Below are 12009 nucleotides of genomic sequence, written 5' to 3'. Positions count from 1 at the left end.
TCAGAGCGCAGGAGCTTATGAAATAGACCAATGAGGTTCAAGGAAACGCTTATTGACAACGATTGACGTTTGAATCAGCAAATAGATGACTAGAGGTCCTTTAACCTAAGTTGACTATGCTGATCCGTGCATTTATTGCCATTTTTATGGGTTTGTTACATACAGTTTCCGTACAGCACGAAAAGATCATCAAACTGCAGGTGTATAGGGATGTTCTGTTTGCGGTGCATATCCTAGATGTCTGGGGGCCCTAACCAAACCATTGTGGGGGCCCTTGTCGGTTAAATTTAGATGAACACAACTGTATAAACTATAATAAATAATGAATCAATTAACACACTTGAATACAAACTGAAAAACAAAAAAACATTAAACTGACAATAAGAACAATAAAGTATAAAATTAAATTCGCATTTTAATTACATGTAAATAATTGTTTACCTAGAGCAACGTGTCTCTCCTTCTAGCTGTACAAAGCACTATATCATGATAACCAAATGAGTGATTAACAAAAATAAAACAAGATAAATATAGTTTACTCAAGAAAGCTTAAGCATACGAAAACACATCAATAATTATCTAAATGCGATGACACAAAAATTACATATTAATATGGGCAAACTAAATACAGTGGTGTGCATTATAGCTGAAACTCACATGAACACTGTACATTTGGTTTTGTAAGTCATTCCCTGTAAATGCTATTGAGTTTAAATGGTCAAACCAAGTTTTGCCAGTGGATAAATATGTAAATCTGCACATGTATAATTTGGCAAAAGTAAATAAGACTTTGAAAATATTACAAAAACACATGAATTCTTGTTCTTTTGGTTTCGCATTGTTGGCGTTTTTTACGCTACAGAGACAGACGGGTAGCTTCATGGCATGAATTCTGTTAATAAAGAAAGTCAATAAAGTACAGTTTCATTTAATAATTTATTCTAAACACATTCTTCTGCATGCATTCAATACAAGGCTGTGGGTTGTGTTTAAAGAAAAAACACTGAACAGATCATGTTTATATAGATTTCGTTTACATTAAAAACAGTAGTGTGTGTGTACAGAACCACTTGAGCAAGTTGGCCAATTTTATTAACAATTTGGGGCAATTCTGCAGGATGGAGAACAAGAGCAAGGGAAACAAAAAATGAATGACGTCATCCTGCACTCAAAATATTCTAATATCACGTGACACAGCTGTATAGTAAAGTAAAAACTGTTGGTTTAAAAAAAGGCAAACCATCAAATATGCATTCATCAGGTGATTCAATGGGGTTTAAACAACACAAAAGCATGACTTTGTTATTCACATTTTAGTCAGAAAGGCTGAAATGACAATTCTTATTGTATCGTAACATGTCCGGACAGGCTATCTGAACTTAAAAGTTATATCACATTGTCCTTAAAACTTACAAGTTTTTTTCAACTTCTGGTTGAAAAGAAATCATGACCTAGAAATCACACTTTTGAGTATGTAGTAAGACTGTATACTATTATTGGATCATAAAATGATATCATGGTAATATCAATGCTTACACACCGATTGTACTTGCATGTGAATTGAAATGCATCGAAAACTCCACAACACCTCTTTACCTGAAAAAGGTCCAAAGAGAACCGTCACAAACTTTTCTTTCACAGTGCAAGCAATTGTAGGAAATATTTGCAAAGAAGCATGCATGGATGCACACTTAAAATCCACAGAAATGTGTTCTTCATAATACTATTGTCATTACGCCTTATTAGACACGAACAGAAACTAATAAAAGTGGTTTGCTAATGTTTTATAGAAGTTTGTTTTGCATAAACTTCCTAAATAAGACCCTGTGAGATGTGGATTTGGAGAGGTCCGGTCATTTCATCAAACAGCATTACTGAGGTCATTTAAAGTGTTTCAATCTCACAGTCACTTTGAAGGAAGGGGAAGCAAACAAATTAGTTTTTTGTTCATTCCCTCATATCAAACAGATCATTGGATTGTTCAGTGGTGTGTGCATGGGGGTTAAACGCACATACGATACAGTACAGCACATGCTCACACAAACTCACACACACAGCGTTCATTTTACCGCGTCCAGGGGTGTAGCCTACCCTGTATACCTGAATATCAGGGCCCTGTTGACCAACAACACAAACAAAGCATCATGAATCTAAGTGATTCGGGAATGATTCAGGTAAGCACCTCATGGCATATCTCAGTTTTAAATACTCAGCCAGAGTTCCTTTTTTGTGGTAAATGCACCTCAAACTTTCAGTGCAGTCTGATAAATCTTAAATAAAGAAGTTCTATAATCCTTGTCCATTTTTCAGGGATAAAAATATGTTTTTTGTTTTTTGTTTTTGTACACGTATAGTCTGTATTTCAGGTTCCAACTCCCAGTACTTTCCTCATGTGCTCGTAGACCACGTAGGAAATGCTGACTGCAGGTATGACTTTCATAAAGTTCGGAGCGATGCCTCGGTAGAGTCCCACCAAACCCTCCTGAGCGACTATACTCCTGAACAGAGTCAACATGGACATCTGAGGACCACCCTTCATCGACGCTGACATAGAAAGAAACAGAGAGAACCGCATTAACTAACACCGAGCGCATTTCTGCAAATTCATCTTGTATAGATCTTCTCTCACCCTGAGCCTGCATGCGTGTTCGTATGAGGGCGAGCGGGTAGGATGCCAGCTGTCCGCAGGTACTGGACACAGTTCCACAACCCACAAGCACCAGAACGCCAGGGTCGGCTGTCCCATCCGTGTGCTTCTGTAACCAGGCGTTTTTCAGCGTCTGAGAGAAAGAGAGAGAAATACAGCGTGATGGAGAACCTTTACAGGAATTATTCTCAATGCACATTCATACAAACACACACCTCGTAGACTGCCAGGTCTATGCCCGCGTAGGGGATGATGCCAAGCAAGTTGGGTAGATATCCTTTATAAAACGCCCGAGCGCCCTCTTTCTCCAGGATCTGCTTCGCGCAGTCTGCGACGCTTGAATACTGTCCTGTTTTACGCAAAGTGAGACGCGTTTTCAGCACCTAGAATAAAAGAAAGGCTTTTCCTTTAAACTAAAAACAACTGGTAACGCTAAGCCAATTTGATAATGTAGGTGAATTAATCTATGACAGTGAGTATTCAGAATACAAACAAATTATCTTGTGTATGTATATACCTCCATAGGATATATAACAGTCTGAGCAATCGCTCCAGCCAGTGATCCAGCGACGAACCTTTCATGAACTTTCAGAGTTCCTACTTCTTTACTGCCTCTCATTAACCTTTTAATCTTAACAGAGGACAAAGCAGAGATGTAAATTTATATATGAGGCTTTTACAATGTTTATCCTTGAGTTACTGTAATCTTGGGTCATCTTGTATGGTAAAGTGCATGGAGAGAGAGAGAGAGAGAGAGAGAGAGAGAGAGAGAGAGAGAGAGAGAGAAAGAGATGTACCTGCTCATAAGCAAGGAATTTGATGGCTGTTTCTGGAGCAATCTTGAGTACATTAATGCCGTTTCCTCTCCACAGGGCTGTCACACCGCCCTCTTTCACCATCGCCCGAAGACCACGCCACACGCTACCCTTATCAGAACGCTGCCCATGTACCTGCACACACAACCAAACACATTCAGTCACTGAAGTTTCACAGTTTGCAACAAATTAATTTGTATGTTTTATTTAAATTATCAGGATTTCTAAAAATAAAAGTTTAATAAAATTCTGGATTTTTATAAAACCAAAAAATATATTCACAAATAACTGACAGCAGTGCGTTTACTTGCTATGTCTCATTTGGCCACTAAGGGTCAGTGTGCTGTTGATCACCTGTACAAGATTGTTTAATTGGAGAAACGCCTGGCCATACATTTACTTAAGGTCTGTATTTGGTTCAAATATAACAATGTATTTCATATTCAATCTATATAAATATTAATATTTATATTGTATATTCACTGTATTAAATTAAATAAAAACGATTTAACAGTTATAGATCCTTTGCTGAGGGCTAAAGTTTAGGCCAGGTTTGTTTATGTTGTTGCCGACAAAACAGTTATTGCATCAGCTTTATTTGCAAAAGTTAAATCTGTAAACATTATGCTATGCTATACTGCACACTATGCCATAGGTGATAACCTATAATTAAACTTATCCTGGGAATCAGGCCTCCCAGACTGGGAATCGAACGGGCAACCTTTGGGCTACAGATCTCTCTAATCATTACACCACAACTGCCCTTTAAGAATCATCAAACATGACCTAGTTAGTAAGAAGAGTAATGAGATCCAAAAGCTTAATAAGTTGTTCCGAAGCTAACCTACCCTTAAACTTACCCGGGTATGTCACATAACCAGCTTTAGTGTAGACAAAAACCTTTTCTTTATTTGTCGGTTTCAATATTCATTTGACAAGATCGATTGTCTATAGCCTATATAAGATAAATCCACAGTCTCAATTCGTCTGTGCCAGACTGTGAACCTGACTTTCAGGAACATCAGCTGTACTGCTCAGTGAGACATAACACTGTAAAGAGCTGCTATCAGACCAGCACTGTCTCACCTGTAAAAACACCTTGAGTCTGTCCAGCGGTGCTGTTCCTGTTCTGGAAACAGATCCAGCAACGGCCCCGGCCATCAGCTGTCTCCAAACAAACCCAGACCGCTTCTCCTTCTCTGAGAACTCGTCTGGAACAGTTAAAAGCTCGCCGATGTCCAACATCTACACTCACAACACAAAGCCGTTTTAGTTCATTTCTACGATAGTTAGTTTCATGGTTTAGCACGTGATTCGTACCACAGAGTGTTTCCAGTATTGCGCGATCTCTTCCATGTTGTGCATAGGATTAAATAGGAAGTGATCTCGCCACTCTGTCCAATCGACGGTCATGGATCGATCTTTATCCATACTGTAAAAACACACGTGTGGTATAATGCAGATGTAAATTATAGTGTGATATAAATACACACGCATCAAACACACACACCTCTCCAATATTTTGGCCGCCTGTTCCAATGTGACCTTCACTCCAAGATTATGCAGTGACTGCTGGATCTCCCCAACATCTATTTTACCTACAAATCAAACAGATACACAACCACACTGTGTATTGTATTTCTATCATTGAATAATATTATATTAATATCGATGCTTATAGATGATAGTTATACTGAACGCTAAGAGTGAACTAAGGTCAAGCTGTAGTGTAAAGCAGTAACTTAATATACTCAATATACTAAATCATTTAATATAAATACAAAATATATAGAACATTTTGAACGGTTAGAACAGACACTAACCGTCATTGTTGCAGTCCAAACTACGAAACATGAGTTTGAGGCGTTTCTCCTGTGAACGCAGAAACTCTGTGAACTCGCCAAAGTCCAGCTGACCATCTTGGTTTATGTCTCCGGCTAGTACAACCTGCTGAATATAGGGCATACAGAGAGAGAGAGAGAGAGAGAGAGAGAGAGAGAGAGAGAGTGAGAGAGAGAGAGAGAGAGAGAGAGAGAGAGAGAGAGTGTGAGAGAGAGAGAGAGAGAGAGAGAGAGTGAGAGAGAGAGAGAGAGAGAGTGTGAGAGAGAGAGAGAGAGAGAGAGAGAGAGAGAGAGAGAGAGAGAGAGAGAGAGAGAGAGAGAGAGAGAGAGAGAGAGAGAGAGAGAGATGCCGGGAATCATTAGGAAAGGTAGGATGGGAGGAGGAAAGATGCAAATGAGGGAAAGAAGCACATTAAAACCATGCAAAGCCCACAGCCAACCCACAAAAATCAGACACCAAGAGCTCCAACATTCACTTTTGCATTTCTTAAAGTAGAAACTGTATATACAACAAGGAAAAGAGATTGATGAGCTCACACAAAAAGAAAAGAGGCATTGGGACCGATGCAAATTTCACTATCAAATTTGAAGGGAAACTTGACCCAAAATTTTAAGTTGTTCCAAATATAATTTAAAATCTGTATACATTTTGTTGTTCTGGCAAGAGAAAGATATTTGGAAGAATGTTTATAACCAAACAGATTTTGCCCACCATTGATTCCCATAGTAGGACAAAAAACAATGGCAGTAAAAAGTGCACCGGAACTGTTTGCTGTCCTACATTCTTCAAAATGTCTTCTTTTGTGTTCAACAGAATTTTTTTTTTACTATGGTAGTCAATGGGGGGCAAAATCTGACTGGTTATAAGCATTCTATACATGTGTCAAAAATCATTTATAATAAATGTTTTCATCAATACGCAAGGTGTTGATAGCTGAATAAACCTAAAACATTCATTATGTATATTATGATGTATCGTCACTGTCCTTCTGAAACCTTGTATGTCCAAATTTGCGGTATTTCAAGAACTGGAAAAAACAGTACTTTTTTGACAAGCACTTTTTTATACTTTTTATTGGTTAGATTTTGCAAAACCAGTTACAAACATAGAGGGTGACTAATAATAATGATTTATGGCAAAAAAAATCACGAAACATGGAGATACAAGGTTTCAGAAGGACAGCAGCTATATTATAGATTTATATTACATTACGAGACAATGTGAGATCATCATGTTTGTGAATGAAACATCCCATGTTTCATTATTTTTCAGGAGTCCCTTAGACGGCGTCAGTCACAACATGTTTTTTTCAGGGTGGGGCTTTCGTTACTTAAAAATACTAAAAGCTCATTGGTCGTTCCATCATGTCTAAACTTGCTTGTGTTGAGCTTTAAGCACACGAAGATCTCCAGACATCCTGCTGTAGTTCTGGGTTCGTGCTGAATTTTATATTCTGGTGTTTTAATATGAGAAGAATGCGAAGCTGTGAACAATTTCACCTCAGGTGACTTACGCAATGTGTGTCATGCAGTCGTTCCAATGTTTAGAGCAGACAAACATGCACACATTCCCTGCTGGGTTTGTGGGTAAAATCATGCTAAAAACACCTCTGGTTGTTTCAAGAGAAAATATGCCAGCTATTTGTCATGTTTAACTGGCTAAGTGTGATTCCTCTGTGGGCAGACGGCCACAAAATACCCATGTGTTCGTAGTTTATTTATGTGAGCTCCATTCACATGGACCGACTTCAAGAAGCTGACCTTTTACACACTCCGTAAACTGATTGTCTGACTTTCCCAATCTATCAAAACTCTTATCAACCCATGCAAAACATGCACATGCATACACCAACAGATCAAGAAAAACATATATCCCTCTGGTGAAGCGGGTGTAGACATTTTGGAAATTCTGAGGAAATGGCAGATGCAGACCCTGTGATGTCAATCTGATACCGGCGGGTGAGCAAAACTGTTTCTCTCCCTCCGACCTTGAGATCAATAGCTACAGCGCTCATAAACGGCTCCATTGGTTCTCTTATCTCTGTTCCTTAACCCAAGCCCTTATTTTATTCATAATGCTTTAAAATATTGCCCTGGATTTGAGTGTTGCATAATGGCTTATCCTTTCACAAATGGCTCATCTGTCTAATCTGAGACTCATTCTGTGGACTCCTTAACATGGCAATGCCGCTTTAAAGTATTTATTTATTGCTTACAATATGTGTGATGTCAGATTAGATGATTTAAAGCTTGAGTTTCAGGCTCAAAACAAAGCTGAAAACCTACGGGATTCCCACATGAAAAAGATATTATAGTACACTTCAGTGTGTAAGTGCTATACTATAGAAAACACTACTATTATACTATTTGGTAATAACTACAAAACTGTATTAACTACTGTAGTACACTTTAAACTTTACTATAGGCAAAAATACTTATAAAATATACTATGATATGTTTTAGCGTTTACTATAGTAAGCTGTAGTTTATCTTAGAAATCACTACTACTATACCCTTTGATAATAACTACAAAACTATGGTAAAATACTGCAGTATACTTTCAAATTTACTATAGGCAGCAATATTTATAAAAACACGATGGTACACTTTTGAGTTTCCTATAGTGAAATAAAGTGTATCTTATAAATCACTACTATTATACTATTTGATAATAACAAAAAACGGTTGTACAGTTTAGTATACTTATTATTTGTAGTATAATTTCCTATATGTCTACTGTAGTATACTTTAATATCTACCATAGTCAGAAATATTGATAAAAATGTATAGTATTTATAGAAAATACTACAGAACACTGTTAGTAAAGTGTAGGAAATACTACTTATGTCAGGTTCAAAACCACAGTACTATACACAGCAGTTTACTAACACAAGCGTATATTGCAGTATGTTTTTAAGTTGTGCGTGGATTGTATAGCTGAGCATTTTAACATTTTTATGATGTATTTCATACAAACAAACAAAAGCCATATCACATCTGACATTATTGAACTGTCATAAGTTTCCAGGGCAAGTTTCAGTTTTGATTAATGAGTAGCCACGCCCATACCAAAATCTTATTGGTTAAAAATCCGCTCATAATTGTTTATTAACATCATATAACTTTTGATTGGTTGAGGTTTTGTCGCATGGAATAACATTTAACAAAGGACGAACGAATCGTCATTTGAAGAAGGTTGTTCTGTTCGCGATCACGTGATCTGGGTTGCAGGTTATATTTGCATCTGACAGTATGATCGTGACGTCTCAAGACCCTTGTTTATTCACGACTAGTTTACCCCCGGTCAAGGGGCTATAAATAAACAACCCTTTCGTTACGAATGCAGGTGTTGGGTTTCCTCCCTACCTCCTCCACCGAGCTCGACGACATCCCCCGGCCGGCGAGTCCGACGCGCAGCTCGTTCACGTCGATCCGTCCGTCCTTGTTCAGGTCCAGCTGGTCAAAGAGCTCTGCCCAGAGCCGCTCGCGCTCGGGATCGACCCCGGTGTCCTGACAGCGCGCCCGGATCCAGCCGCGTTTACCCATAGCGATGTCCGCGCGCCGCACACTCACACACCGAGAGACATGGGCACTATAACCCCCACGGACCGGGCGTTTCTAACGTGTCCTAAATAGGAGCTTTTGACGAAATAACGCCCCTCGCGTCCACTTTCCAGATTGTTTTAAACAGCTGCGTGCGTATCGCCGCGAGAACCAGGAAGCCCGGTTGTGCGTTTAGAACGACGCTTTCCAGAAATTCACGCGCTACTTTTCCACATCGGAAAGCAATCTCAAACTGAGCTGAAAATGCCGCACAGATCGAACGCGTGCGCGGAATGCGTCAAAGCAAGCGTGCGCGTCGGGCGCGCGTGAAACGCGAGTCGAGATCTGCGGCTCGGTGATACAACAGCGGTTTCACGTTACAACAAACACCGCCTTCAGGGCTTCCTCCTTCCAAAAGTGCATGTGCACTTACAAATTCTGGTTTCCATTACAAAACCATTATGAACCATCAGCTGATAACATTTAAACCATTACAAAGTTCGCGTGTTAAGGTCTGATTCCAGTTGGATTTAATGGTGATGTGTCCAAGCATCCGCCAATTGAACTCAGCACAGACACCATTATAGTTTCCTTAAAATCAGTGCATTTTCCATTTTAATGATTATTTCTATAATGGTTTCTCTTGCCTTTAGAGATGCTTAATATAATATTCTATAAAGAATTCTATAGGGTTAGAGGGGGGGGGGGCGGTTTTGTTCAGTTTGATCTGCTCAGCTGAAGAGAGATAGGCCTACTGTTTTCATGAAATCTTAACTCTTATCTAAAGCACAGAGAATGGTCAACATTCAACACACTGATCAAGAGAAACATGTGACTGACCTTAGAAAAACAGGGAGGAAGAGAAAAAACACTGTATGGCACTTTATACAAATGAGGTACAATATCTTAAAGCTAAAGCCAAACTAAAGAGAGGAAAAAATGTTCTGTCATTATTTATTCACCCTCATGTCATTCAACACGCGGTTTTCTCATCTGTATAACGCAAAAGAATATATCAACCTTTTTATCCAACACGGGTTCATTTGTTAGCGTCTGAATACCACGTTCAGATAAAAACACAGATAACCTGCTACACACCTGCTGCCTTCAGTCATCATTTCAGACACAAACAAGCAGGTGAAACACGTACAAGAGATCCGCTGTTCACACACCCTGCTCTCACATCACAGACAGTAAACACCGTACACGGCTACATCTGTTGAAAGTCATGTGTGCGTGTGATCTGTGATGATCTCAGGTTCAGATTAATTTGACTATTTAAGAACAGGACACAGGCGGAGTGAAACAAACCGTGCTGGATACATCTAGTGTGTCTTCTAGTCTTCTCTTTAGAATCCATCTTCGCTCCGTGTCATGTGTAAGGGTCTCTCCGGCCTCCCGTCCTCATGCCTGGAAAAGTGAGTTCGAATGTTTGTAGTAAAACAGATTGGAGCTGTAACAGATTTGCATTTGTGTGATGATTTGTGTGTGTGTTTCAGGGCAAAGGGAATGAAAGTCAAACTGACTCACCTGGCTGAAAAGCAGGAGTGGGTTCATAAGCACAGGTAAACATGGTCATGTTACAGTTTATTACAACAGAAATAGCTCAACAATATAAAAACATATTTTCCACCTCAGGGGAACTGAAGAAAAGCCGCCGCAAGATCTGGAGACTTTGCTTTATAGCAAAAGTAAGACGTTCTTCCCTTCTAAATGCAGTGATATCTGTACATAGAAGCGCGCTGTAGCATCATCTTTGTCTGGCTCTCTTCAGTGGGCATTCAAGCTTTCCGCTGGTTCCTGCGTTCAGAGTTCAGCGAGGAGAACCTGGAGTTCTGGGTGGCATGTGAAGATTACAAGAACTCATCCGCGTCTAAACTGTCAGCCAAAGCCCAGAACATCTATGACCAGTTCATCAACCACGATGCTCCTCGTGAGGTGAGACGTGTAGATCTCTGCTGGACATACAGTCCCTACACATCTCACAGAAACATTGTATTTAGATTGATAGTCAACCCCCAAAGACACACATATTTTGCATAAATAAAAATTTTGCTCAATTTTCACCAAATACGATCAGACATTTTCTTTTGCGGATCCTCATTAGATTGTTAATTCAGATTAATAATATTACAAAATAATAACTGTAATACAGTATTTTTTCTGGTATTACAACAAAATGATATACAACAGTGTAATAATATATAATATATTATAATGTAATATAATATAAGTGATGGCTGGGGGCATATTTATACAATATTTGCTTTAAATTGAACAAAACAGCTTTTAAGGGATTAACTGCACAAAAATATTTGGAAAAATACACCATGTGGAAAATTTATATGAATGAATTCCAACAAAAAGTTTCTAGTGAATAAATTTTGTCTGCGATTATTATATATTATTATATTTATTTCTTAGTTATTTTATTTATTACCTGAACTAAATACTATACTTTACTATACAATTTCAATTTTAATAATGAATTTGACAATTTATCATGTAATCTAAATGGCCTTCCTTTGACGCCTTACGGGTGTTTCTCAGGTGAATCTGGACAGTGAGACCCACGATCTGTTAATGGACCTGATGGAGACACCCACAGCCGAGACGTTTAATGAAGCTCAGCACAGAATCTTCTCTCTCATGGCTAAAGATTCATTCCCACGTTTCCTGCGGTCCACTTGCAGCCAGCACCCTCTCAAAGCTCTGTGACCGTGAGACCCGACCGGTCATAAACCAACTTTTCATTCGGTTAAAAATGTGTTTCATTACTTACATTATCAATATGTGCGGATCACAGACAGGTCTGATGTAGTTGTGTTCATGTAAATGTTAGGAATGTGCTTTATTGACAATAGAACACATTATTGTTGCATGTATGAGAACTGTTCAGAACTTCTTATCTTCAAAAGTGATCATTAAAAAAATATCTTGTTTCAAAAGAGACACGAGTGCTTTCAGTGGAAATGTTACAAGAGCCTAACATGTCTGGTATATGAAGGTCACACTGAAATCTGAATGGCTGAACATAGAAAAGGAAAGTAGGAGGGGATTCATGACTTTCAACCAATCAAAAGCAGCCACTGCGTCCTTGACGATAATTTGAAGACCTTTAGGGAATTTACACAAATCCTTGCAATAATAAGATTGATCTGAT

The 12009-nt window shown here is 38.8% G+C and overlaps 2 protein-coding genes across 3 annotated transcripts; one reads left to right on the top strand and one right to left on the bottom strand.

Annotated features, from left to right (window-relative positions):
• Window positions 1-918: 918 nt before the first annotated feature.
• Window positions 919-9174, bottom strand: slc25a23a (solute carrier family 25 member 23a). 2 transcript variants are annotated; one of them, XM_079462618.1, is made up of 11 exons: window positions 8670-9174; window positions 5286-5409; window positions 4973-5060; window positions 4783-4894; window positions 4549-4707; window positions 3445-3597; window positions 3165-3278; window positions 2863-3030; window positions 2630-2780; window positions 2384-2544; window positions 919-2115 (listed from the first exon to the last, which is right to left on the bottom strand). In XM_079462618.1, exons 1-11 carry the CDS (start codon window positions 8847-8849, stop codon window positions 1948-1950), a joined length of 1578 nt encoding a protein of 525 aa, XP_079318744.1. In that variant the 5' UTR covers window positions 8850-9174; the 3' UTR covers window positions 919-1947. The 2 variants fall into 2 exon arrangements, with proteins under 2 accessions (XP_079318744.1, XP_079318745.1); XM_079462619.1 differs by lacking the exon at window positions 919-2115 and having other exon boundaries at window positions 2209-2544; window positions 8670-8952.
• On the top strand, window positions 7137-11790 carry LOC306897692 (regulator of G-protein signaling 5). The gene is made up of 5 exons (XM_079462655.1): window positions 7137-10264; window positions 10346-10411; window positions 10485-10537; window positions 10621-10784; window positions 11397-11790. Exons 1-5 carry the CDS (start codon window positions 10221-10223, stop codon window positions 11562-11564), a joined length of 495 nt encoding a protein of 164 aa, XP_079318781.1. The 5' UTR covers window positions 7137-10220; the 3' UTR covers window positions 11565-11790.
• Window positions 11791-12009: the final 219 nt, after the last annotated feature.

The sequence above is a fragment of the Barbatula barbatula genome, assembly GCF_947034865.1.
Source record: "Barbatula barbatula genome assembly, chromosome: 8".
Classification (NCBI taxonomy): Eukaryota; Metazoa; Chordata; class Actinopteri; order Cypriniformes; family Nemacheilidae; genus Barbatula; species Barbatula barbatula.
Note: the sequence above shows the minus strand (reverse complement) of the source record. Positions and strands in the feature narration are given on the sequence as shown.